Source organism: Benincasa hispida, chromosome 1, assembly GCF_009727055.1.
Source record: "Benincasa hispida cultivar B227 chromosome 1, ASM972705v1, whole genome shotgun sequence".
Lineage (NCBI taxonomy): Eukaryota > Viridiplantae > Streptophyta > Magnoliopsida > Cucurbitales > Cucurbitaceae > Benincasa > Benincasa hispida.
In genome coordinates this window covers 19806990-19834614 of record NC_052349.1, presented here as the reverse complement: position 1 = coordinate 19834614, position 27625 = coordinate 19806990, and the positions used below count along the sequence as shown (strand labels likewise).

General features: G+C 30.6%; 1 protein-coding gene across 3 annotated transcripts; it reads left to right on the top strand.

The window, feature by feature from the left end:
* Positions 1-1316: 1316 nt before the first annotated feature.
* LOC120074064 (heparanase-like protein 1) lies at positions 1317-8097 on the top strand. Of its 3 annotated transcripts, none has more exons than XM_039027059.1 (11): positions 1317-1582; positions 5238-5305; positions 5394-5622; positions 5718-5754; positions 5848-6034; positions 6232-6380; positions 6482-6718; positions 6825-7014; positions 7108-7233; positions 7468-7567; positions 7665-8097. In XM_039027059.1, the coding sequence occupies exons 3-11, from the start codon at positions 5410-5412 to the stop codon at positions 7971-7973; spliced, it is 1548 nt and encodes a 515-aa protein (XP_038882987.1). In that variant the 5' UTR covers positions 1317-1582; positions 5238-5305; positions 5394-5409; the 3' UTR covers positions 7974-8097. The 3 variants fall into 3 exon arrangements, with proteins under 3 accessions (XP_038882987.1, XP_038882980.1, XP_038882996.1); XM_039027052.1 differs by having other exon boundaries at positions 7096-7233; XM_039027068.1 differs by lacking the exons at positions 5238-5305; positions 5394-5622; positions 5718-5754 and having other exon boundaries at positions 7096-7233.
* Positions 8098-27625: the final 19528 nt, after the last annotated feature.

Here is a 27625-nt window from a genome sequence, read left to right as displayed (position 1 = left end):
AACCGACTAGTTCGATTCAGTTTTTAAAAAGAAATTTAAATTTTTGGTTCAACAATGTAGAAAGTGAAACATTTGGTTCGATTCCTAGTTCACAATTAAAAAAAATCGAAGAAAATCGAATCGGACCAAATTATAATTACTATATATATACTATATTTCAGGATGACAAGAGGAATTTCATATTTTAATTTTCATTCGAAAAAAGAGCAAAACAACTTTCCTTTTGTAAAAGTGGACAAACGAAATAAAAAATAACAAAATTACGAATTAGTAAAACTTCAATCTACCTTCAACCATGCAAATGGGATGTGACTATCTTATTAAGAAAGATCTGTAATTACCCTTTAATTAAAATCACTTAAAATTGTCAACATACCTTTAATGGGTTGAGACGTGTGGAAATAAATTTTAAATTTGGCACCTAGCAGCTGGTTCGTCTTTCCCAAATGTAAAAGCCCTTTTTGCATCAATTACTTAATAAATTAAATGAATAACTAAAATCTCTCCACTATCCCACAATAATCTCAAAACAGAACCAAAAGCTCTCTACTACCCCACTGATAATCTCAAAACAGATCCAAAAGTTCTTCATCATTTGGTTATTAAGCTACTCCATCGATATGTAGAAATTTCAAAAGAAAAATCCACAATTTGAGAGTGAGCTCGTTGACTAACATAAAACTGAATGCAAATATAAAAGGTTAGATTCATGAAAACAAGCTTTGAAAATTGAAATCAATATTTGAAGATAGAAGGAGTTTTAGATAAAAATTTGGAGAATTTTCAAATTAAGAAGCGAAATCTATGCTAAAATATTCGTATAGAAAAAGAAAATTCGCATTATGAATGGAAATTGATAGAACTTAAATTATACATTTGATAAATTAATTACAATATAAATAACGAAGCGGTAGGATTAACTAAAGTGCTATTAAATGAGTATAACATTTTAGGATTAACATAACATGAATTCACTTGCATCCTACACATTTTGTTATAATTCTCAAAAGTTTTGTATTTTACTATATTTTTAAATGAAAATATGATTTGTTTAATCAATCTAATTTTCTTTTAAATTAATGAATACCAACTATCATCCCATAAAAGAAAAAAACATGCAATTAAAACCTATCACGTGACAATTTATTTTTTTAAAAAAATTATTAAAAAATATTTTTTTTATGAGGATAGAAAAATGGGAACATGGACTTAGATCGGTCGTCCTTGATCCCATAATTGAGACCCATTTTCAATCCTCATATGATCATTTAATGCTTTCTTTGAAAAAGCAAACCTTAATAGTGACATCTCATTCTCCCAAGTCCCCCAACTTTGGTTTCTTCTCTCATTCTCCCATGCTCCGATGCTCCCATGCTCCCTCTCCCTCTCTATTTATTCCTCATCTTCTTTTAAGATTCAAACATCCAACCCAACACCACCCACGTCGCCACCGCACCAGTTCAGCAACCACCGATCCACCACGTCCATCGTCCGCCACGCTTGTCACTCGTTCGTGTAGACGTTACTCAACCTATTTACAACTTTCGCCACCTTACCAAAAACATGCTCTCTTTTATTAGAGGTAAGTTTGTAACTTTGATACATAAAATCTAACCTTTTTTTTCCTTTAGTTAAATTGTAAATTTGGTCACTATAATTTTGAAATAAATAAATTCTCATGAGAAAAGAAAAAAAAAAAAAAAAAAAAAAAAAAAAAAAAAACTCAACGTTGATATTTGAATGCATTTCATAAATCTGATTGGACCCATAATTTTCCACCATTGGGGCTGAAAAGGATGTGTATCGGCTTTGATTTTGAGTTAATGAGAAAAGCCATTATTGTTGTTGTTATATGGTGAGGGGAAAAAACGGCAGAATTTGAAGTGTATATAAACCATTTTTCTCTAAATTTTCTTGAGGGTTATTTTAGGCTTTTGGAGTTCTTTATTTATTTATTTATTTTCGGATATCTCATCTTCTCAATACATCAATACATAAAGGTAAGTATATATTTTACAATCATTTAATTTTTTTTCAACCCAAACTTTGGATTTATATTTGTTTGAAACTACTATAATATTTTTTGGCAGGACTTTGATTCCAACAATGGATTTTATTCCAATAATTTATAGTCAAAATGTTACCATAGATAGAATTGTGGTTGATGGAGCCACCACAATAGCACAAACATATGATAATTATATTTGTATGACTTGATCTAGCCTTTCAATGGGTGCCCCCAAATGCTTTGTGGATGACAATGCTTCAATACTTGGCGAGAATTTTGGCATATATCTATTAAAAAGACATATATAGTATTTTGTTTTTATTTATTTATTAATTAATTTTTTTCTTTTACAATAACTTGTCTCTTCCTACACTTACTAAGGCGGTGCATGGTATGACCTTTAAAAAAAATCTTTTTATAATAATGGATTTTATAGCAAAATTAATGTAAAATCCAATTCACTAATTTATTGGATATGATGATTATTAACTTTCAAGACTCTTATAATTAAAGTTGGAGAGGTTCTTTGCGAAACAAATTAGATTTATGATATCGGAAGTTTCGAGGACAATATTTGTTCTCCATTTGTAATAGACAACATTGCATTGTTTCAAATTACTAAGCGATGTTTGTATGAAAAGGTCGGATGATTTGAATCAATTTTTTAATATGATAGATTATGTTATAATATTATTTTTCTTTCCTACATCCTAGATTGCTCTATTTTTTCAAAAAAAATTTGTTATGTAGTTCAAGGTGTAGTTAAAGATGCTCGAAAGTATTTTGCATACTTAAAAGAAGTGTTTTTTCTTGATAAACATACAACGCAATAGTGAACTTTGGTTTGAATGCCCTCTTGGGAAGACACCCTACTACAATATGAAAGCGAAAGAAGGAGATTGAAACTATAATAATACATCTGCACTTATTCAATACATAGTTGAGAAGAATTATCAAAACAATTCATGAGAGTTTGGTAAATTGAATAATATACTAATTAAGCAATTAATCTCCCTCTTGTTTAAGTAATATATAACTTAAGTGTTATATATATCAAAACACATATATATATGTAAGTATGTATGCATATATGTATATTGTGACGACTAATGAAATGGTTGGCTATAATAGTATTGGGGCAATTATTACTGTTGCACAATATGCAAAAGATTTGATCAAGCTTATGGAAATTGTTGATCGTTTGTACAACTTCCAACAAAAGTCTTTGATTGTAGCACCTAGTACATTTTTTCATGCCTCATCGTATGAAGATCTTGTTAATGAAACATATCCTAGTGTTGTCAATGTTCCGTTTGGAGTTCAGAACGTCGATCATCGAAAAAGTCATCGACATTCTGTTCTCCAATTTTTCCAACAAAATCGTTAAGAACGTCGACAACAATTTTTCCATTTTTTCCAATTTTGTGTTGGTTTAGCTATGCTATTTTGGCTATATCTTATTAAATTATTATTTTACTAATATATTTTGACACGTATAGGCATACCACTTGGAAATGCACTTGTGAAAACAATAATAGGTTTCTTTTTTTTTTTTGTTTTGCTATTTTTTTTTAGATGGATATAGGGACAAAATTTCTGAATACCAAAAAGTTTGTTAAATTGTAAATTTGGTTCCTATGGTTTAAAGAAAGTTAGAATTTTGTCCAAATAGTTTGTAATTAGTACTTGTTCTCTGTAGTTTGATAAAAGTTTAATAAATAGCCCGATGATAGAGATTACTTATGAGGTTTTATCAAATTCATAAGGACTAAATTCTAACTTTTTCAAAACTATAAGAACTAAATTTACAACTTAACCAAAAAGTCATGCGTTACATCTAATACCAGAGTCAGAGAGCATGCTTATCCTAAAACACAACAAACAAATAAACAAACAACCAAAAGGAGCATATTTTTGTTGATGGGTTCATAACAAAAAGGTTACATCTAGGTGATCTAGTAGTAGGGGTGATAGTCAGTTCAATTTTTTCGATTTTGGGGTTAGCCAAAAGTCAAACCAAACCAATCGATTTTATAAAGAATGGATCTGAATAATGTCCAATCAATAACAAAACCAATTGATTGACTTTTATTTGGCTCAGTTTATTATCGGTTTTGTTCTCAATTTTTTGCATTTTATTTTTTTCCATATGTTAATATTTGTTAAAAAAAATTAAAATTTAATATATATTTTTTTAAAAGGACGTTGAAATTTAAACAATTTAAAATAATAAGATGTTTGTGTAAAGGTTTAAAATATATCATTTTGGTTATGCATTTTAAAGTTTATTCAATTTTAATCCATGTATTTTTAAATATATAAAGATTAATATTGAACATTTGAATGTATAGAAATTAAAACTAAACAAATTTAAAATTATACATGAACCAAAATGATATTTTAAACTTATTAAAAAGTGACTCAATGTTACTTGTTACTACGTAGAAAACAAAATGGGAAAATATTTGGCCAAAGACAACCCTCTCTAAATTGCTAAAACTAAAAACAAATATCAAAAAATCATATTTATATTAAAAATTGTTTATAAAACAATTAAATATAAATGGCTCAAAATAAGGAACTTTGAAAGGAAAATCCATACAGAATTTAGTTGAATGAGATATTTTGAATTTAATGAAATTTCTATCAATAAAATTTATATAAAGAAAAACTTGAAAATCATTAAATTAAATGAAAGAAATTATATCAATTAAAATCTGCATTAAACACCAAAAAAATGTAGCTCAATTGACATAATATTCGTACTATCAATCTTATGATCTGAGGTTTAATTTATTCACTTCACACTTTAATTACAATATTATTTTTTAACCGAAGATTAAAATTACATTAGAAATTTAAGTAAAAATCTAAATATGAAAAAATTTTAAATTGTGGATATTTTTTAAATTAAGTTTGTATATTAGCTTTTATGGCTAAATTTCTCAAAGAAAAACCATACAATTAAGTGATGTTTGAAATTTGAATGCATTTCAAAATCAAATTTCAAACTTATGGAGAGAAAATATATNAAATTTATAATTATGAAATAAATTTTCAGTGTTGAAATTATTTGAAGAAGAAATCAAAACCATCGTTATTATTGTTGTTATATGGTGGGAAAAAAACAGAATAATTTGAAGCATATATAAACCCTTCTCCTCCAAATTGTTTTCACCACCATTTCCAATTCTTTCTAATTATAACAATCTCTTGTGAGTTTTTTCAGGCTTCTCGAGTTCTTTATTATAATTTTTTTTTTCCTGAAACCTCATCGTATTTTCATCAATACAAAAGGTAAATATACATATATTTTTTACAATGGTTTGATTTAAACTTTGGATCTATATATATTTTAAAATAATTTTTATACTTTTTTTGGTAGGAATTTGATTCAAACAATGGAAAGGCAGGATTTTTGGATATTTTTGCTTGCTTTTATTCCAATAATTTATGGTCAAAATGTTACAATGGGTAGAATTGTGGTTGATGGAACTACAACAATAGCACAAACAGATGAGAATTATATTTGTATGACTATTGACTATTGGCCTTTCAATGAGTGCTCTAAAATTCCTTGTATTTGGGATGGCAATGCATCTGTGCTCAATTTGGTGAGAATTTTAGCATATTTGTTATAAAAAAATAAAATATAGATTTGTGTTGTTGTATTTTATTTTTATTAATAATTTTTTATTTCTTTTTCAAGAACTTGTCTCTTCCTACACTTACTAAGGCTGTGCAAGGTATGATTTTTTTAACCCCTTCACAATAATGAAGGTTATAGCAAAAATAATATAATCGAATCTACTAAATATGTTGGATATGATGTTTATTAGCTTTCAAGACTCTTAGGATTCGAGTAGGAGGTTCTTTGCAAGACAAATTGATTTATGATATTGGGAGCTTCAAGGGTATTAATTGTCCTCAATTTGTAAGGGATGAAATTGGAATGTTTAAAATTACCGAAGGATGTTTGTCTATGGAAAGGTGGGATGATTTGAATCAGTTTTTCAACAAGACAGGGTATGTATTAGTATCTTCTTCACCCTCTCAAAAATAATTGTGCATTTGTATCATGGTTCAATTACTGCAATTTATCATATGACAAACTCCTTTTTTATATTTTTTACTTTTTCTTATTATGTGATTTAAAATGTAGTTCAGAATACACGCAAGTATTTTACATACTTAAAAATGTATTTTTCTTTATAAATATATAGGGCAATAGTGACTTTTGGCTTGAATGCCCTCTTGGGAAGGCACCCCACAATAGGAATGTACTGGGGAGGAGATTGGAACTACACCAATGCAGAGGCACTTATTCAATACACTGTTGAAAAGAATTATCAAATAAATTCATGGGAGTTTGGTAAGTTAAATAATATACTAAGAAATTAATTTCTCTCTTGTTTGAGTAATATATAACTTTTATATATATATATATATATATATATATATATACTATGACAGGTAATGAAATGGTTGGTCACAATAGTATTGGGGCAAATATTACTGCTGCACAATATGCAAAAGATTTGATCAAGCTTAGGGAAATCATTGATCGTTTGTACAACAACTCCCAACAAAAGCCTTTAATTGTAGCACCTAGTGCATTTTTTGATGCCTCATGGTATGAAGATCTTGTTAATAAAACAGGCTCCAACATCATCGATGTTCTCACTCATCATATATACAACATGGGTGCAGGTTCGTTAGTTATTTCATATTCGAGTGTCTCTAGAGTTGTATCAATAATATGTTTTATTACACTATTTATATATAAACTATTAACGAACTATTTGTATGATTTCAGGGGATGACCCTAAGATAATTTATAGGTTTGTAGATCCAAACTATCTCAGTCAAGAATCAAGTGTATTTCAACAACTTGAGAATATAGTTCAAAACCATGCTCCTTGGTCTGTTGCTTGGGTTGGAGAAGCTGGTGGATCCTATCATGGTGGAAGTCCTTATATTTCTAATACATTTATTGATGGTTTCTGGTAATTTATTTTATTTTATTTTATTTTATTTATGGTGTATTTTTGCACAATTGTTTTTCACTATTCCAATAATTTGAATAGTGAATTCAATAGGTACTTAGATCAACTTGCAATGGCTGCTTCGTACAATACCAAAGTATATTGTAGACAGACTTTGGTTGGTGGATTTTATGGTGTTCTCTTACCCCATACTTTAGCCCCTTCGCCAGATTACTATGGGTAAGGCCCATAACATAATTTCTCATTTTTTTTTTCCAAAGTAGGGTGTTTAACTCAAAGAGCTTGAGTAGGAGAGTGGAGTTGTGAAATATAGGTCTCACGATTAAAAAAGAAAAATCAATCTTATGTTGGCTCCTGCGACTTCATAACTCTTCAATTTTACGATTCCAATATTTGTCCTAAACACTCGTGAAAGTATTTTTCTAATTTGGTGTATTTTGTTTATTTTTTTAGGGCACTTCTCTTTCACCAACTTATGGGTCCTGGTGTTCTCAAAGTTGACAATAATGTCTCTTCCTATTTGCGTACTTATGCTCATTGCACCAAAGGAAGAGTAAGAAGTTGATTGATTGTTATTTTTTAGTAACATTTTGAATATATTGATTAGATTTATTACCATATTGAACTAAATTGATCATTTTATATTGTAGACTGGTGTAAGCATGCTATTCATTAATCTAAGCAACCAAACAGAGTTCACAATTGAGATTGAAAAGAACATGAACATGAGGTTGCCTAACAAGCCAGTTCAAAGGGAGGAATATCATTTAACTCCAACTAATGGCTTACTTAGAAGTTCCACGGTACTTTTGAATGGAAATTTATTGGAGACTACAAAAGAGGGAGATTTGCCAAGTCTTATGCCTATTTATCGTGATAGTAACTCTTTTATATCTATTGCTAATTGGTCCATTGTTTTTGTTGTCATCCCTGATTTTGAAGCCTCGGCTTGTAAATGAATTTTTCTTTTTTTAATTAGGTCCATTGGTTTCCATTTTAGTCACTCTTATTCTCGGATTTTAGGGTCTTGTAAGCAATAATTGTTTTGTAGTGTGAGCCTTAGAAGAAGCTTATGTTTTTATGTGTTTGAAATAAACGTGAACGAAAATATGTTTATGGAATTCAATATTAACACCATTTTTTCCTTTCTTCTCAAACATGTGTTTGTGAGTGATTTCGAATAGATAAAAATGATTCCACCTATTTCAAATATGTCATTATATTAAAATTGCAAGTAGAAATTGAGCTACACGACTCTTCCTACTCTATACTACAACAGTCAACAACTAACATTGCTCATTAAAATTAACTTGTTATACTTCTTAAAGTTGGTCAATATCTTGACTATTAAGTTGTGTTTGAATTGATTACATATAAGTGATTATTTTGAAATTTTGCATTGGGCCGACTGGGCTTAGGCACCAACGTGAAATTTCTTTTTAGCCAACTAAGTTAAAAAAAATAAAAATAAAAAAATAAAAAAATTGCAATAGATGGCTAAAAAGAAAGTCAAATGACCAACGTGAATTTAGGATGGATTGGTTTCGTCCTCGTTTTTCCTATTTTACCCCTTACAAAACCCTACTAAATTTGAATTTAATTTTTCAAATATATTCCACCCTATATTATTTAATCTAAAATAAACATTTAGACCATCCAAATCCTTATATAATTGATTAGAGGTGTTCAAAAAATACGAAGATTCAAAAAAACTTATAACTTATTTGAGTTAGATTGAGTTCAAATAGATGAAAATTTTATGGGTTAAATTAGTTTATGGGTTCACCTAAAATAACTCAAATCAACCCACCAACCCAAACTTATTATAAATATAAGAAAGTATTTTATTTTTATTTATAATACAATTAGTTTTACATATATTTATTTTTGTTTTGTTTTATTTCATGATTATTTTAGTTAATTTATTCTCTAATAATCTAATAAAATAATTTACCGACACAAGATGCGGGATAGAAATTGTTTTGAATTTCTGCCAACGTATATTTATGTGGATAGAAGTTTTCAATATTTTCCGACACAAGATGCGTGAGCCGATACTTTCTGTCCTCACAAGAAATACACATCTAAAGCTTTGGTGGAGTTCTTTTTTTTCTAATCACACTTTTTGTCATGCATAAAACCTTGTAATGTTTAGGTAAGTGTTTCCAGCAAACCATAAAGCTGTCGAGATTCTCAATTTGATTAAATAATTGTTTCGTTTCCTACTTTAATTCTATAGTATTAAGGTAGAAATGGATCGGTCCTCAGAAAGCCGGTCAATTTTCCTACTAAGTTACTTGTTGTGAGTAGCTAGAGGGGTTTTGATGAGTTGGTTTCGGTTGCGAGAAATTTGATTAAAAACTGTAACGATTGAACACAAATTTGATGTGGAGTAAACTAAACTATCAATGAGACAAAGCCTAGTTCATGTAGATTGAGTTTATTCCTAATTTGCTACTCAATTATTGATTAATCAAAAAGTGCCTTGCAATTTAATCGGTTTTTAACTTAGCCAATAACTTCTGAAGTCCAATTAATCAAATTAATTCTTACGTCTATGAAGCCTCCTAAACATGCAAACTAATTAGCATTAAGGTTTAGGGCAATTCCTAAGACGAAGAAAATAACTAGGAACAACCCAATTAAGTATTTGATGCAGATTTTTCCTAAGCTAGATAGAAGAATGCTATTCGATTGGAAAAGCCAAATCAATATGCAACTCTAACTTAACTTTCATTACTTGGCGATCTAAAAAACCTAACAATTACGGATTAAGTATAAACTTATAACTGAGAATTAAACATATTTGACTAATTTGTCAGATTATCTCAAACATATTCAATCAATTAAATAAGTGCAAAGACAAGATTCAACAAACAATTAAAATTTCAAGACAACAAATCTTCATAATCTCATGAGATAACAAATCAAGTTATAAATCCTAAATCTCAAACTAGAGAATAGTACCTTAGCCTTGGTACATGTTAGAATCAACAAGATAATGGTCTAGAGAGGTCTCATTTGAGTAAGGAAAAAGAAATTTAGAGAGAATGTCAAAAAGAAAGGGAGAATTATGCTCAAAATCGTGTATGTCAAGTGTGGATGACTAGGCCAGTTTAAATAATTCTTCTCACAGGGTTGCAACACTTAGGTCGAGCGTTGCAATACTGGGCCCAGCTCATTCAATCACAGGCATGAAGGGATTGTAACTCCCTACAGTGGAAGAAATTGGACACATTAGTCTCTAAGTTTTCGTTTTACATAATGCAGAAAATTCAGAGTGACGGAAACAATGAAAAAACATAAACTTAAGTATGCTTTCTACATTGAAGATTAAAGAGGAAGGGATTAAGAAGTCACTTACCCATTAAAGACCAATTCTTCAGGTTCCTCTCCAATTCGCATCGTCTTCTCCCAATCCCACAAACGTCACAACCAAACACTACCACAGGGTCTTCACCGTTATTCTCAAGGACGGAAACCGTGTAGAGTTGTGGACTTGCACATAAGTTTGGCAGGAGGGAAGGAGAAGAGAATTGAAAAAAAATTCTTCTCTGTAAACAATACAGAGAGAAGGAGAAGAACTAGAGAGAGTGAGAGGGAGAGAACTTTTTCTCTCCTCATTTGTTACGTGAGAGAAGGAGAGAATAAGGGGTGAGGGAGTTGTAACTCCCTCCCTTTTATTAAATTTGAAATAATTAAATTCAAATTTTAAATTTGAATTTAATATATATATTAACCACTTTAATATATATTTAAACTATATGTTATATCACATATAACATATAACCTATAGTTAATATTATATCACATATAACATAAACTATAGTTTATTGTTCTCTCAAATAACCTAAGGTATTAATATGAATCACATATAACATATAACCTACAGTTAATATTATATCACATATAACATAAACTATAGTTTATTGTTCTCTCAAATAACCTAAGGTATTAATATGAATCAAATTCATTTTAATTTTAGCTATAGTTTTTATATGAATCATATGATTCATATAAATAATAATTGAATCATATTCAAATTATAACACCTCTCAATAAAATATATACATTTAATATGAATCATATTCATATTAATTTTAACATATAATTCCTATATGAATCATACTCATATAATTAATATTTGAATCATATTCAAATATTTATTTCTCTCATAAAACTATATAAATTTAATATGAATCATATTCACATTAAATTATAACATATAGTTTTTATATGAATCATATTCATATCGTTAATATTTTAATCATATTCAAATATTTATTTATCTCATAAAATTATATTTAAACTTAATATGAATCATATGTACATTAAATTTTAACATATAGTTTTTATATGAATCATATTTATATAATTAATATTTGAATCATATTCAAATATTTATTTCTCTCATAAAAATTGTATCAACATACATCATATTATATAATGTATCAGCATATGTTATTTAATTGTATCTTATACAATTAATTCTCTTTAATTAATTTGAACAATTCAAATCACACCAGAATTAATTTGAATCTCATAAGTTTTCATTGAGCGAACGAAGAGGCCTTATGAACCTATAGATTGAAGCTCCAATGATACGAGATTAATTGATTAAACTCTTTTAATCAAATTAATCAACATTTATTAACTATCGGTCACTCCACTAAAGACCGACAACTGAACTCTTTTCTTTATAGATATATTTATGTGTCCATTAGATATAACCAATCAATAGTGCGTTGACCCTTTACAAATCGCTCGTAAGTACAGCTGGGTCAAATTATCGTTTTATGCTTGTAGTTACATCTAACTTCTTAAGTTCCACTATTCCCTCTAATGAATAATTAGTCATAGTCCAACTATGACCAAATATCTCTCGAGCTAGGAGAGGGTGAGGTGCCTCATTGTTCAGGTCCTAGAATCAGCCCTTAAAGTAGCAAATTATTTTCTTACCCTAACTATAGGGAATGAGTGAATTCCTTCTTGTATAGTTGTGTTCCCAGCTCCTCAATCAGATGAATCCCTAAAATGGTAGGCTTATTGAGTCGATAAATCTGGCCACTCTCACCCATACAAATCAAAGGATCACCCTCATAGGCTTGTTCATAATTCACTCAAGATTAAGGTCAAGTCACCTATGGTCATCTTGGTGAAATGTAAGTCTTTTCTAGCAACGATGTTATAAATAGAGACTTAATATTTTGTGGTCCGATCTTTATACATACTCTTTTGTATAAGATACTCTCGCGCACATGTCTCCACAAGAATGATCAGGACAGATCATTTATAGCATTTTACAACAATTGTAACAACTACAAAGCGGGCCATATTAGTAGTGTTACCAGGATTAGGCACCTAATCTTATCCATATACTACAGACCATTTAGGTTATCACTTAAACATAATCCACCTATATGTCTCCACATATATGTTTAAGTTACATCAGATAACCTTGGATCTTAGGTTAATGGATTATTGCACAAGTAATATAAAACTAATCAACCATTGATTCAACTAATATAAAACCATGAGGTTTTAGGGCATATACCCCAACAATCTCCCACTTGCACTAAAACCGAAAAAATATGAGCCAGCGAGATATGTATCCTAGGGCATACACTATACCCTACATGCTCTCCCATTTTCCTTAGCACACTAAAGACATGTCTCGTAGTCCTGGACGGTCTAGAAGATCCTTTCACACTTTAGTCTAGAGAATCCTTTTGTAACGACCCAAATTTGAACTCATACAGGAAATTAAATGTCAAATAATAAGCAGGACGAAATTTTATTTAAAGGGGTGGAAATTTAGAAGAAGAAAATAATAATAATAATAATAATAATGAATAATTGGAAATTGAAAATTTATTGGATTAATTGGAAATTTATTCATTAACCAAAAATAATGAATAAGGGAGCAGAATCAGGGAGGATTAATTGAAGTTAGACGCTAGCTAATTCAGAAGACAACGGGCAGTAGATAACTTTTGTTTGGACACTACTCATTGGAAGAATTAGAGGTGAATTAATTGCCCATATACTCTTAAAATTGAAAAAGAGGAAGTGGAACTCACAAGTTGTGAAGGCAACCACGCGTGAAACTAGCGAGATTGAAGAAAATTGAGAAGGCGAGAATGCCGCAGAAAAACTGGAGAGAGAGATGTCTAAGAACAAAAGAGAGCGAATTTGGACAGAAGCGTGATTATGCATTGAATTTGGCCACATCTTATAGATTATACATAGAAAAACCTAAAATTGAATACAAACAAAGAATGATGACGTAAGGGCAAACGTAGCCAAGATTAGGTGTCTTATGAGAGGAATCCTTAAACCCTAAGTAATTTTAAAGAAGCCCTGTAGATGATTTGTCATACTGAGAAGAGCTAAAAACTACTAAAATAAGACCTTTTCTGAAGATTTAACCCATTCTCAAACAAATCTCAGTAACAAAGAATCGTGTGAAAGAGTAAGTGTGAGTGAAACGTCGTAGCTAAAAAGAAAAGCTCGGGTAAGGTGCTGCCCAATATTCTTCCCAAATTTCCTTCTAGTTTAAAAGGGAAAGCTCTACTGATCAATCATAAAGAATAATAAAGAATAATTAGATACAGTCAAGGTAAGTAGTTTATCTCACTTCTCTTTAAGTGTTCTATGGTAGTGTACCTTTATTATGTTGCATGATTATGTTAATTGTTATATTGCATTACATGTTTAAAATACATTTCTCTACAAGGGACCCATGCATTATGTTGATCACACGATTACGTTAAAATCAAGTTTTAATTAGGTGTAAGTTATGCTTCCAATCTAATCTTACGTTTATGTTAATGGATGATGTTGGATGCGACTCTGGCCCTACTGACTGTATGACCCGTTAATCATCAGATGGGTTAGTTTCCACTTAAGTCCCATCTTCCTATCAGGGCAGAGAAATTTATGCTTCCAGGACTGGCAGGGCATGTATAGTTGCACCCTCCAGGCCTAATCTTACGTTATGTTTACGTTAGGGACTAGTGGTATGTATGGTTGCACCCCTCTAGTCCAATATTACGTTATGCTAATGGTTGATGTTGGATGCGACTCTGGCCTACTACTGCATGACCCGCTAATCATCAGATGGGTTAGTTTCGCTTAGGTCCTCATCTTCCTATCAGGGCGGAGAGATTTTGTTGAAGCATAACCGACCACCACATGTTATTATACGTTTTCGGTCCCAACCATATGTTTTCATGATATGTTGCTTGTGATTGTGCATTTAGTCACTACCCTACGTGAGAACTACTTACTGGATATATTATATACTCATCCTATATTTTTACAAACTTTGTAGGTAAGGATACAGCGTAATTGCACAATTGGACGTCGCTCAAATGGCCAACCATCAAACTCACTATTATAGGCATATGCATTTTGTACCACCACGCTATTGTTTTATAGATCCTGGTGTTTTGATAAATCAACTTTTCATATAGTTTTTTTTTATCTAATTAATAAAATTTAGATATGTTCTTTGAAATTTTCACCAGAAATCATCTCATGATAGAAAAGTCTAAGTATGCATGTCGTAGCGGTCGGATCATAATGTGTAAGGATCCGGTCGTTACACCTTTTATATAATACAAATAGTTATATCAATATGTCAATAAGAATCATCTGTTCACCAACGAGATGTACTCACATTCCATGTTATTCCTTCCACTAGGTACTTACATATGTTCTCCAACTTAATCATTGAATCACGTTATTGCATAAAGTGGATAGATTAAGTTACATCTGAAACAGTTTTCTAATATCTCAAGATACATTGAACATAGGCAAATTATTGCTTCACAAGCAAAATACTGCCTTTCAGTCTAATAGACACCATCTAGGATAAACACATGGAATTCTCTAAATCCTATATGAAACAGTGTAACTCGTAAAATAATAAATCTTAAACTATATACACTGAAGTTTCATTATTCGTAAATTTTAATTTTCAACGCACAATGGTCATACCATCGAATTCCCCGATTAAACCAACAAATTGTATACTAAATGTTAATAAAGTCTCATCTAAAATTGATATGCTCTCAACATTTGAGGTGTCTTAGAAAACATTTTTCTTAGACATATCAACATCATTGTAGATTAGTACATTACAATTCCATCTTTAGCAATCGCATTGAACATAAACAACTACTTCGTAAATGTAAGATGCATGAGACAAATTAAACAACATTTCCTAAACATCTGTATATGGACTTTTAATGTACAAAATCACTTCAAATCAACTGTTTGAAATTGATTGAACAATTAAAACTTGTATATTGATTTTTACTTTATTCATAATGAGCAAATATCAATATAGAACAAATAAAATCCACATTTCATTTTCTTGTCTGTACAAGAATCTCATCATCGCTTAAAGTCATTAATTATGATACTATATCAAAAAATTTCTTGAAATTGTATGGACGCTTTGAACTCCTTTTTATAAAAGAAGGTATTCATTTTTACACATCTCAAAAAATTTCTTGAAATTGTATAGACGCTTTGAACTCCTTTTCATTAAAGAAACTATTCATTTTTACACATCTTACATGCAATAGCAAATGCACTAAGACTCTGCTGTAAAACTAGGTAAAAAATTGAATCATAGTCTATTTTCACCCAACAGTTCTAGCGTGGGTTTTCACCTAATGCAAGAGTCTTATTTTGAAGATCTATATCTCCAAATACTACAATTTCAAGTTTTCTTTTCGTAAACCCCTGCATATGCTATGAGGTAGACCCATCAATGAAAGTCTACAAAAAACTGAGTGAGATTAAGTACAGTACTTCATGTCATAATTATGACTTTAATAAATTTTGTCAACTTCTTTCAATACTTGTCATAACTCTTCCACTACCATAAAAACTTATCTATGAGTGAGATTTAGTATGACAGCTTTGACTTCCAATAAGTCATAGCATAGGTTGAGTCATCGCATGGCTCTCCCACTACTGAAAGATTCATAAGTACTCTCCCACTACCGAGAGATTTATAAGTTATCATTTTATCGTCTTATATGACAATAAAGTCTTCAGGTAAGCCTTATCGTAAAGATTGAGTTATCTCATAACTCTTCCACTACCATAAAAACTTATCTATTTGACAGTCGGAAATTGACGTTCAAATGAAATAAATGGTCAACAACACTTGTTAACTATTACGTGGTGTTACTTTAAATAAATTCATCAAGACAGTCTGCACCCTTCAACTTTTCAAATAAATCAGTATTTATCACACAAACACATCATTTTACTTTGGAAAGTCCAAAGGAATACTTAGGTATCTTTGAACATTACTTTCAGTAAGAGTTTGTTTTGACACAAGTGTCTCAACTTACCCAAAACTAACAAATTTTATAATACTTCCATGATACAACATTATTTCACAAACATGTTGGCAAAAATAATGTTCAAAATAATGAAATTTATATCATATTACCTTAATGAGGTCAGACATCAGTGTAATTTAAGAACATTAGGACTTAGTTCAACAGAGAACTTAAAATATACTAAGTTGAACAAGGCCATATTTTTCCTACACCAAAATGTCACACAAATTATACTGAATGCTCCAAGTGAGATCTCATCTCATCTTTCTCAATTGGGCTTAGTACGTAAAATATCCGGTACTAATTATGATCAAATCATAATGTCACAATACGTTTGCCAAAGTGATTTAATCTTTAGGCTAATTTCTTTTGAACATTTCAAAGTTAAATTGGACAGGATACATTTATTCATAAATACTCATCAATCATATTAATGGATTATTTGTGAAATGAGACTTATGCTTTCTAACATAGGACCACTTGGGTCAAAGAAAGAAAGTCGAACATTGGCTAGATAACCTTATCTAATAAGGTTTAATGACACACCTGCATGAGAAGCAAAGCTTTTGACAGGTAATAATAATTTAACTCTACCTCTTAGAGAATTACCCGTAATGTCATTTCTAAAAATCAAAGTCATGTACCCTTCAGGAGAATAAAATTTGTCTTTATTTTCAAATTCATTAGTCCTTACACTCTCATAGTTGAGTAGTAAATGTGTTAATCTTTAACACAAAAAAATGTGTATATTTAATGTTGAACATATTTTCAAAATAACTTTTGAAAACATGTCTAATTACCAAAACTATTTATACGTTATGCAATATTTTAGTAATTTTCCTTAGAGGAATTGAATGTCTCTCATGGTGATAAAAGTACCATATTAAACATAAATAAACATCATTACATTTTAATGCACAAAAATGCATTTAATTAAAGTTGAACATGTTTTCAAAAACGACTTTTGAAAAAGCATATGTCTTATCACTAACTATTCATACACTATGAAATATTTAGTAATATATGAATAGTTAGTAATAAAACTTGGAGAAGTGGAATTTCTCTTATGGTGATAAAAGCATCATATTCAACAAAATTAAATAATATTTAATGCCTCCCACTACTTTAACTGAGATGAGCATCCTATTGCCAATTAGTAGAACTATTCCACTTATATAAGTATTCACCAAGATTTATAATGAAGAAAAATTCTGATAGTGAATCATTATTCAGCTATCAAGGTATGAATTTGTATTCTCCATCATGAACTTAGTATATTCAATTTACTTGTTCTCATTTTTCTTCTTTTTGAGACATTTCCAAAATCCCTCAGTTACTGACATCCCAAACTAATTAAGAAACTTTTTTCTCATTAGCTCTAGTCATTATAATTTTCTTGGAACCTCGATGATACTTAACTTTGTAGATCATTTAGCTTCCCATGACTTCAACATACAACATGTTTTGTCGTACTTTTATCTAGACACATCATATGTTATGTAGATAATTACAATAAGTTATCACTGCAAAGTTTATTTATGAACACATCATGAAAAGACAAAATTACACTGCTCTTTTGTGTTGATAAAAATTTAAATGTAATATATTCATCAAAATCTTTAACTTATATCGGTAATTAAAACTTATAGAGAAATAAACATAACTTTAAATTATATAAAATATGTTAATCGATTATATGCAATCTATTATCCATTCTAATTCAGCAACGAAATTTAAAGATGAACCCATGAATATGAATATGAATCTCATTCATATAAATGAAAATTTTATATTGCTATGATACTTCAGTGAGTGAGAATGAAAGCCACCAGGGCAGTCAATCATTCATTCACTGGATTGAGACATTCTCAACTAAATGTTACATCAGAATAACTTTTTATTCCTATAACATCTAGTTACCATATTTTGGTCAAGAAACCATTAACTTACTTGACAATTTCTTGTAAGTGTAATCCTTCATTTTAGATTCTAGAGTTCCGCCCAATGAGCCAACCGTAGGAAAAAAATCGATTGGGGCAAAAACCAAAGACATCCTATCCATTTATGGAGTTTGGGTAAAATTTCATGCAAACACCATCCGTGGGGGACACAAGGAAAGGTGTCTCGAGGTCGAGCATGAAAGTTTACTGCAAACCAATGAAGGAGACCGTGGGATGTGTTGACACAATTCCTTCACTCACTTACTATAAATACTCTCTCTATTCACCTTGGTATTGACCTATGAAAACACCTTCTGTAAGGGCACAAACAAAAGTGTCCCGAGACCGAGCATAGATCTCACAGTGTAAACTATTTAGGGAGAAACATGAAAAAGAAATTGAAGTATCATATACATCATTTTCCTCCCATGGAGTGTTCTACAAATGAGGGTTCATAACTTAGGTAAATTAGGCTAATAAATTTATCTAAGTGAATTGTTAACTTGGCCCAATATAACAATTATATTGGTTAGTTTAACAACATTGATTCTTGTTTATTAAACACTTTAATAAATCTAAATCATTCATTGCATGCTTATAACATTATTGTCTAATTAATATTTTAGGTTGGTTCCCAGGTAGAGGTGTTCCATTTTCGTCAGCTTAAATACCCCAGCCTTAGACATAATCTTTCTTAGATAAAGGTCCCTTATAGGTAATTATGTTATAAATGTAATCTTTTATTTACTCCAAAAGATAAGGTATAGGTGAAATTAATTTTAAAACATTTTTTAAAAAAATTAACCAATATTTGCATGCAACTCTTGGTTATAGATTTTAATTTTAATTTCATTTAACTTATAAATATTATAAATTTTAATAAAACAATTAAAACGTAAGTCATGCATCTAATGACATACACAAAAATATAACAATTATATTTTTGAGGTAACGTCATGCTTCATACATTTTCATTTTCATTAAATAGAAATAATATAAATCTTATATTAAGACATTAATGAAAATCATATAGTAAACATACATTGCTTTAATATAATTCTTATATTAAAAATAATACATGCATACTATATAGACATGTCATCATATATTATAACTATTATACACATGATGCATGAACATGTTTTTTATTAATAAAATATAACTCTTATGTTAATTAATAAAACTATATAAACATGTATTTAAATATAACTCTTATATTAAAATGCATTAGCATGCTTAACTTAATCATGCAGATATAATATAACTTTTATATTAAAATGATGTATGATTTTATATTTATCCTATGGTGGGATTTATACTATATGGCATATAATATGACATATAAATAATTAAAATCATACATGTATAATTAAATAAAACAACAACATTGGACCGAATTTGGCATTCTAAACATTAATTAATTAATGAAAATATAATTAAACAGCAACATATACTACAGACCAATTAGGTTATCACGTAAACATGATCCACCTATATGTCTCCACATACATGTTTAAGTTACATCAGATAACCTTGGATCTTAGGTTAATGGATTTATTGCACAAGTAATATAAAATTAATCAACCATTGATTCAACTAACACAAAACTATGAGGCTTTAGGGCATACACCCCAACAAGGCATGCGTGTTTTCTAGTCAAAGTACGTAGCATAGCTACGCTTGATGTAGCGTTGCAACATTCTGAGAATAGGTGCTCTCAAGTCTTCAACGTAAGGCACTAGTGTAATATGAGCATCGTTATGCTACAGGTGATATTGATGCTTCTGCCTTTCAGCATAGAGGGACAGCGTAAAGGGAGCATCTCCCACAACACCACACTACTGCCTTCCAGCATAGTTCTATGCTCAGATGAGGGTTGCAACGCTCTCCCAAGGGCATTTTGCTATTTTTGAATACTCTTCCTTAGTTGATGCTACGAAACTCCAATTTTGTTCGTTTAAGTCTCATTTTAGCTCTAAATATCCATTGTGCCCTTAGTTACTCAATATCTACAAAATAGCAAAATAACATATAAAATTCCACAGACAAGCCCGAATTAAGCTAAGGATGATAGCACTTTTATGGTGCTATCAGTTTCACATTGTATATAGCAAAAGATTTTAGCTTGTTCTACATTGTACTTTTTAGTAAAAATCTAACAAAAATTTTAGTGCTAGGAAATTGAGGAGCACAACGGGAATATGGATATGGAGAAAATATAATATAATAATAACAATAAATATAATTTAAAATAAAAAACTAAAATCATGAAATAACTAAAGTTATAAAATTGGATAATAGAAAATTTAGTAGAATTTGAAGTAGATTTCTTACCAATGGTTGTGTGTTTTTAAGATCTACCAAATGCCACTATTTATAGGCAAAGTGGCAAGTAGGATGTGTACCTACATGGACATCTAACATGAATAACTACAAGGTACATAGACAATATGAAATGTGACACATGACTCTTGGGACACTAAGCAATGGACATCTATTTATTATTATAATATTCATAATACGCCCCCTTAAATGCTCATATATATATGAAATATGCCTTGTTAAAACCTTACTAGGAAATAACCAATGGGAAAAAACCCTAGTGAAAGAAAAAGAGTACATATTTCATATAATATATACTCCTAAAAGAATACAATTATATTTACTCCCCCTCATGAAAACATCACTTAAGATCTCTGAGTCGTCGCATTCCAATGTTATGCACCAATTTTCAAAAGTTGGGGTTGGTAATGCGTTTGTAAATAAGTTTGCCAGGTTATCCTTCGAACAAATTTGTTATACAGTAATGTCGCCATTTTTTCAAGATCATAAGTGTAGAAAAGCTTCGGTGAAATATGCTTTGTATTATCTCCTTTGATTTGGGCTATGCAAGCTATGTTGACTTCATATAATATCGTTGGAGGGTTTTTATTAGAAGACAAGTCACATGTTTCATGAATGTGTTAATTGATCTTAGTCATACAAATTCTCGACTAGCCTCGTGAACTGCAAGAATTTAAGCATGATTTAAGAAAGTGGCCATTATGGTCTGTTTTACCTATCGCCATGATATTAACAGTTCCTCCACATGTGAACAAATAACATGTTTGAGATCCAACTTTGTGTGGATTAGATAAATATCCAAAATCTGCATAACCAACTATATCAAAATTTGATTTATTTGAATAAAACAAACCCATATCAATTGTTCCTTGGAGATAACAGAGTATATGCTTAATTTCGTTCCAATGTATTTTTGTTGAAAAAGAACTATATCTTGCTAATAAATTTACTAAAAATACAATATCTAGTCTTGTATTATTAGCAAGATACATAAGTGCACCAATTGCATTAAGATATAATACTTCAGGACCAAGAAGTTCTTCATTATCTTCTCGAGGTCGAAATATATCTTTCTTTTTATCCAATGAACGGACTTCCATTGGAGTATTTAATGGATATGCTTTGTCCATATAAAATATTTTCAAAATTTTTCTTATATAAGTTGACTGGTGAATAATTATTCCATCTGTTAAATGCTCAATTTGCAAACCAAGGCAAAATTTTATTTTTCCGAGATCTTTCATCTCAAATTCTTTCTTAAGATATTCTATTGCCTTTGAAAGCTCTTTAGGAGTTCCAATTATATTCAAGTCATCAACATATACAGTTATAATGGCAAATCCTGATTATGATTTCTTTTTAAAAACACATGGACATATTGGATTATTTTGATATTCTTCTTTCAATAAATATCCACTCAGGCGATTGTACCACATCCGTTCTAATTGTTTCAATCCATAGAGTAAGCTCTATACTTTGTTGAATACCATTCCCGGGAATTGGATGTATATGTTTCAGGTACCTTAAATCCTTATGGGATTCTCGTATAAATATTACTATCAAGAGATCCTTATGAATATGATGTGACTACATCCATAAGATGCATATCCAGATACACAGTCAAGTCAATTAAATATCTTAATGTAATTGTTGAAGGAACTCGTTTTAAAGAGATCCTTGAGCGGAAGCAGATCGTCCAAATTTCATTTTGATTGAAAAACAAATTTACAGCAAACAAACAAGATATGCATTTTTAAATAAATTATAGCATGTTTTGTAAAGAAAAATAATTCAGAGATACTACCTTTGAAGAACTCTTCTTCTTGTAAATCCTTCGTACTATCACAAACTCAAATAAAGAAACAAGCTTGAATATCCTCTTCAAGAAATCTCGAACCAACAAGAGACATAACCACCAGGAACCTTCGGTATACTCAGGGTGAGAGTCTAGGAGTTGTGGACTCTGATTATTTTAGTTAGGAGGATAATTTTGAGTTCGGAGGAGGAAGATGATTTAGAAAGAGAGAACTCTTCTATTGTATAGAAAATACCTCAATCGTGTAGTGTTTCAACATGAGTCTGTATCGTGTGGAGAAAAGAAAAACAATTTTTCATTTATTCCAATTTGCCATAAAATTACTTAACCACCCATTAAGATTGTTGGAGAGAAAAGATGATTAATTATCCAAAATAATAAAACTAATATAAATAAATATGATAACCAACTTATGATATCTTATTTATATTAAACTATATGTTATATCAAATATAATACATAATCTATAGGTTTAATATTGTATCATATACAATATAAACTATAGTTTATTTTCTCTATTTTATGGAATTTAATATAAATCATATTTATAATAAATTTTAATAACTATTTGAATCTCATTCAAATATTTATTTCCTCCAGTCAAATAATAATGTATCAAATACATTATGTCAATTATATTATATATAATTGAATCAATTTAATTATATCATATATAATTGAATTCCCTCTTATTAATTTGAACAATTCAAATTAACCCAAAAACTGATTCTCAACTAAATCCTTTTGAGCTACCAAGGGGACCTTATGGACCTGTAGCTTGAAGCTCCAACGGTATGTGAATAATTAATTAAACTCTTTAACTACATTATCTACCATCCGTTAACTATGGGCACTCCACTAAAGACTGGCAGATGCACTCTTCGCACTACAGATATATTTATGTGTCCATTGGATATAACCAACCCACAGTACGATGAACCTTCACAAATTGCTCGTAAGTATAGCTGGGCCAAATTATTGTTTTGTCTCTGCAGTTATTGTAGGATTGTATCAATTGCAGCGAAAGTACAAGGATCATCTAAGCATTCAAATTCACTAATTTTGGCATAATATAAATAATGCTTCTGCAGAAAAAATGGGTTTCAAGACATACCTCTTATAGAACTTCTTCAAAGCTCCATCTCCAACTGCTATCTTCTCCATATCTTGTTGTAGACCACCTCAAGATCTTCCCCACCATTCTCTTGGTGCTCTATATTGAGTTGTTGGACTTAAAACAAGCTTGAATCAAGGGATGAAGGAGAAAAGCTCACTGCAGCAATCTTGTTGAAGAACCATTCTTCAAACCGAATTTTCTCTCAAAATTCTATAGATTGCATACTCGATTTTCACTCTAATCTTCTCATTATATTGCAGATCAACAAGCAAAGAGAAGAGCTGGATGAGTTCAGCTCATGCTTGGAGAAGACAAGGCAAATGGTTACTTCATGTGTGAGCTACTTCAAAGATGGATAATGGAAAAATCCATTTTTCCATTTAAGTGTTTTAGTTTCCCAATTTTTCAATTTTATCCAAAAATCAAATTTTTATTTAAAAAAAAACTATTTGATTTTAAAAATGAAAAATTGACACATATCCTTCACCCACTGGAGGAGACCGTAGGATATATTGACATAGGAATCTCACGGTTCAAACTACTGGAGGATATATTGCAATATAGGAATCTCACGGTTCAGACTACTGGAGGAGACCGTAGGATATATTGACACATATCCTTCACCCACTTACTATGAACTACTTCCTCCGTTTACCTTAATATTTACTCATACAAAATACTTTTCGAATGGAGGCCACTTCTAGGGTGACACGAAGCATCATATGAATCTCACGGTGTAAACTATGTAGAGACGTGACAGTTGAAATGTATATATCGTATAATAGACTTATATTTGAACAAATTTCTCTTATTCACCAAAAGCTAGATTTAAGCTAAAAAATACTTTCCGAATGGAAGTCACTTCTAAGGTGACACGAAGTACCACTTAAATCTGGATTGTGAACTCTTAGAGACGTGAGAGCTAAAAATAACGTATCGTATATGTTATAAATCTCCCACTGAAGTTTTCTAATAACTCTATCATATAGAAGTTATTAAACTGCCACTGAAGTGTTCTATTTTGGGTAGATTTATACTTAGGTTCTTAATAAAACAACCCTAAGTCTATGTAGTTTATCCAAGTATAACTCTTATAATTGGATTTTAACCTACGATGTCTAGGTGATAAACCATTTTATTACCTCACATCACTCACATGTGCTCATAAAACCAGTTACACGCTCAATTATTCGGCCATAATCCCCAGGTAGGAGGTGTTCCATAACTCGTCAACTTAAGTTCTCCTAGCCTTAGACAGGATTATATACCAGTTGAGTTTGTAACCTAGGTTTTATAAGTTTTAACAATTAAAACACGTGGTCAACCTACGTGAGCATGCAGCTGTTGTTTAGGATTTTAAATGTCTAATCCAATTTTATAACAACTTATAAAACTTTTAGATATGCTAAACATCCACAACATACATGAGGCATTTAAATTTAATATAACATTTATATTAAATACAAGAAACCCTAACATGCATACTATATATTATAACAATTATAACATACTTTCAATGCATGTTACATGCTTCCTATGGTGGGATTTTAAATCTAAATGGCATACTATATGCACATACAAGATTTATTTAATGATAACATACATCGAATGCATAAATAATTAAACACGGACTGATATGATTTTAGTTTTGGCAAAAACAAGCAAACAAAAGCCTAACTATTACAAAAACAGCTTCCAAACCGCTCCTGGACCGCTAGAACTACTCCAAAACGAACTCAAGTAGCTTGAATCGAACCCGAACTGTAACACCCCGCACATTTTTTCAGTAATAATCTAATTTCAGTAACTTTATTATTTGGAATTTCAGTAATTGTTATTAGTTGGAGGGCATTTTTGGAATTTTGGAATTCAAGTGTAAGTGGAGGAATTTAATTGTTGGCGTGAAATTATTAAAATTGGAAATTAATGGCAGGAATTAATTTTCTTTTAAAACGGAAAGGAATTTAATAATATAAAATGGAAAGGAATTAAATGTAATTATATTTATTTACATTTTTGTTTTATTATTATTATTATTATTATTATTGCATTTTTTATAAAAAAAAAGTCAAACCCCACCTCCTTTTCTTCCTCATGTTCGTGAGCCCGTCCGACGCCGCCCAAAGCCGCCGCGTCAGTTTCTTCTTCATGACCTCCGTCCACCACTACTCAAGCGTCATTCGCTTTTTCTGTCACTGGATCTATCGATTTAGGTAAGATTTCTGCCGTTTGGATTTTTTTTCGGTTTATTCTTGAATACTCATTTACTTTTGGCATCAATTGATTGATACCCATTGTGTTTCAATTTTGGATTCAAGTTTGTAAAGGTATTGAAGTGTTGTTCAGTGAAGTTGAAGTTTGTTTTAGCGAGTTTTGGTAAGTTTTATGCTTTGATTATCCTCTTGTGGATTAATTTTGGTTGTTGAGAAATTTTGGTAAAGTAATTTGGAAGTGATGTTTTTGACGAAACTACATATGGATAATTTATTTGAGACATTGGTAGTGAAGTATGTATTTGATTCAAGCTTTAATCATGTAAGGCTAATTTCAAATTATGATTAGGGGGTTGATTCAAGAATTTCATTCAAGATGAAGAGAGTTTGGTTTGCTAATTATTTGGGCTTAAAATTGGAGGTTTGGAAGGTGAATTTGAATTGGACCACGCCTTAGGTAAGGTTATCTGGAAATATAGTATAATATTTGGGTGTTTGGAATTTGGTCCTAACTATTAATTTTAAAGCTTGGTTTTAGTTTAGGCTTGATTAAGGATTCAAAAATTTCACAAAGATTTAATTGCTTTTTGGTTTGACCTAATATAAAGTTAAGTAATCTTACTACTGAAACTGCCCACGGGCCAGGCATTAGATATATGCTAGCATGTTAAATGAAGGTTATGGCAGAATGACAGAATGAAAGATTGATAGTATAACATGATTAAAGTATGTTATATTACGATATCCGAATTATTTATTTATGCACATAGGCACTTGAATGCTAGTATGAGATGGTATGTGCTTCCATGGTTGTATTTGATCTGATGATGTTGAGGTATACATATATGTTGTAGAACCATGATGTTGAGGTATATGTGTATGTTGTAGAGCCATGATGTTGAGGTTTATATGTATGTCATAGATTCATACAATGATGATTATGATGTTGAGACTGTGCAAATGTCCTTACTGATTAGTTAGATGCCCATTAGATTTTGTGTTTCCTTCGGGATTCACCAGTTTGTGTCTCCTTCGGGATTCACCAGTTTTTGTCTCCTTCAGGATTCCCCAGAGGTAGTGGGCATACTTAACTACAATAGGATAGGACTCAGTCTCCTTCTTGTATCATGTGTATGTGTCCCATGAGAATTAGAGCAGTTTATATGTTTCACCATAGGTGAGTATCTAGAGGACATAGATGCCCAGCCTAACCCCAGTAGGGGGTTACTTATTGAGTATTTTATACTCATTCTTTCTCATGTTGTTGTTTCAGGTAAGGGTAGAGATGCACCAGCGATGGACATGCAGAATTCGTGATCAAGCCACTCGGGCTAGTTTTTACACTTTCGCTCATGAGATTTAAAGTTCTTTTCATGTTTCTCTTAATTTTTAGTTTTGATGTTTAAAACTTACTTTTAAGAATCGTTTTTCATATTTATTTATTTTCCTTTATGATTTATGGGTACCCTATTATTGATTTAGTATTTGAATTTAATGAAAGACTTTTAAACTTACCTTATTTAATTAGCATTTATTTCACCATAACCGAATGTCGTTTTGAGTTCCATGCATGCATGTATTTAGTAACGGTCTAATTTAAGTCCTAGGGGGTCGGATCGTTACACGAACCGTTTGAATCGGACTTGGCAAATCTGAACCGAACCAGCCAAGAACCATTCGAAGCTGAACCGGACCAGACCACAAGAGAACCAGTCGAACCGGCAGCCTTGCACATGTTCAACATCTCGCTAAGTCTCATCGTTTAGCAATGATGACCATCATCTAGCATTTTTTAAAAATCGTTTAGTAAATGCTTG

What these genes read in the sequence shown, in the direction of transcription:
- LOC120074064 (XM_039027052.1), top strand. Translation starts at nt 5,410, where the DNA reads ATGGAAAGGCAGGATTTTTGGATATTTTTGCTTGCTTTTATTCCAATA. An exon ending in ATGCATCTGTGCTCAATTTG is followed by an intron (nt 5,623 to 5,717) that starts GTGAGAATTTTA and finishes TTCTTTTTCAAG; the next exon opens with AACTTGTCTCTTCCTACACT. An exon ending in CTCATTGCACCAAAGGAAGA is followed by an intron (nt 7,568 to 7,664) that starts GTAAGAAGTTGA and finishes TTTATATTGTAG; the next exon opens with ACTGGTGTAAGCATGCTATT.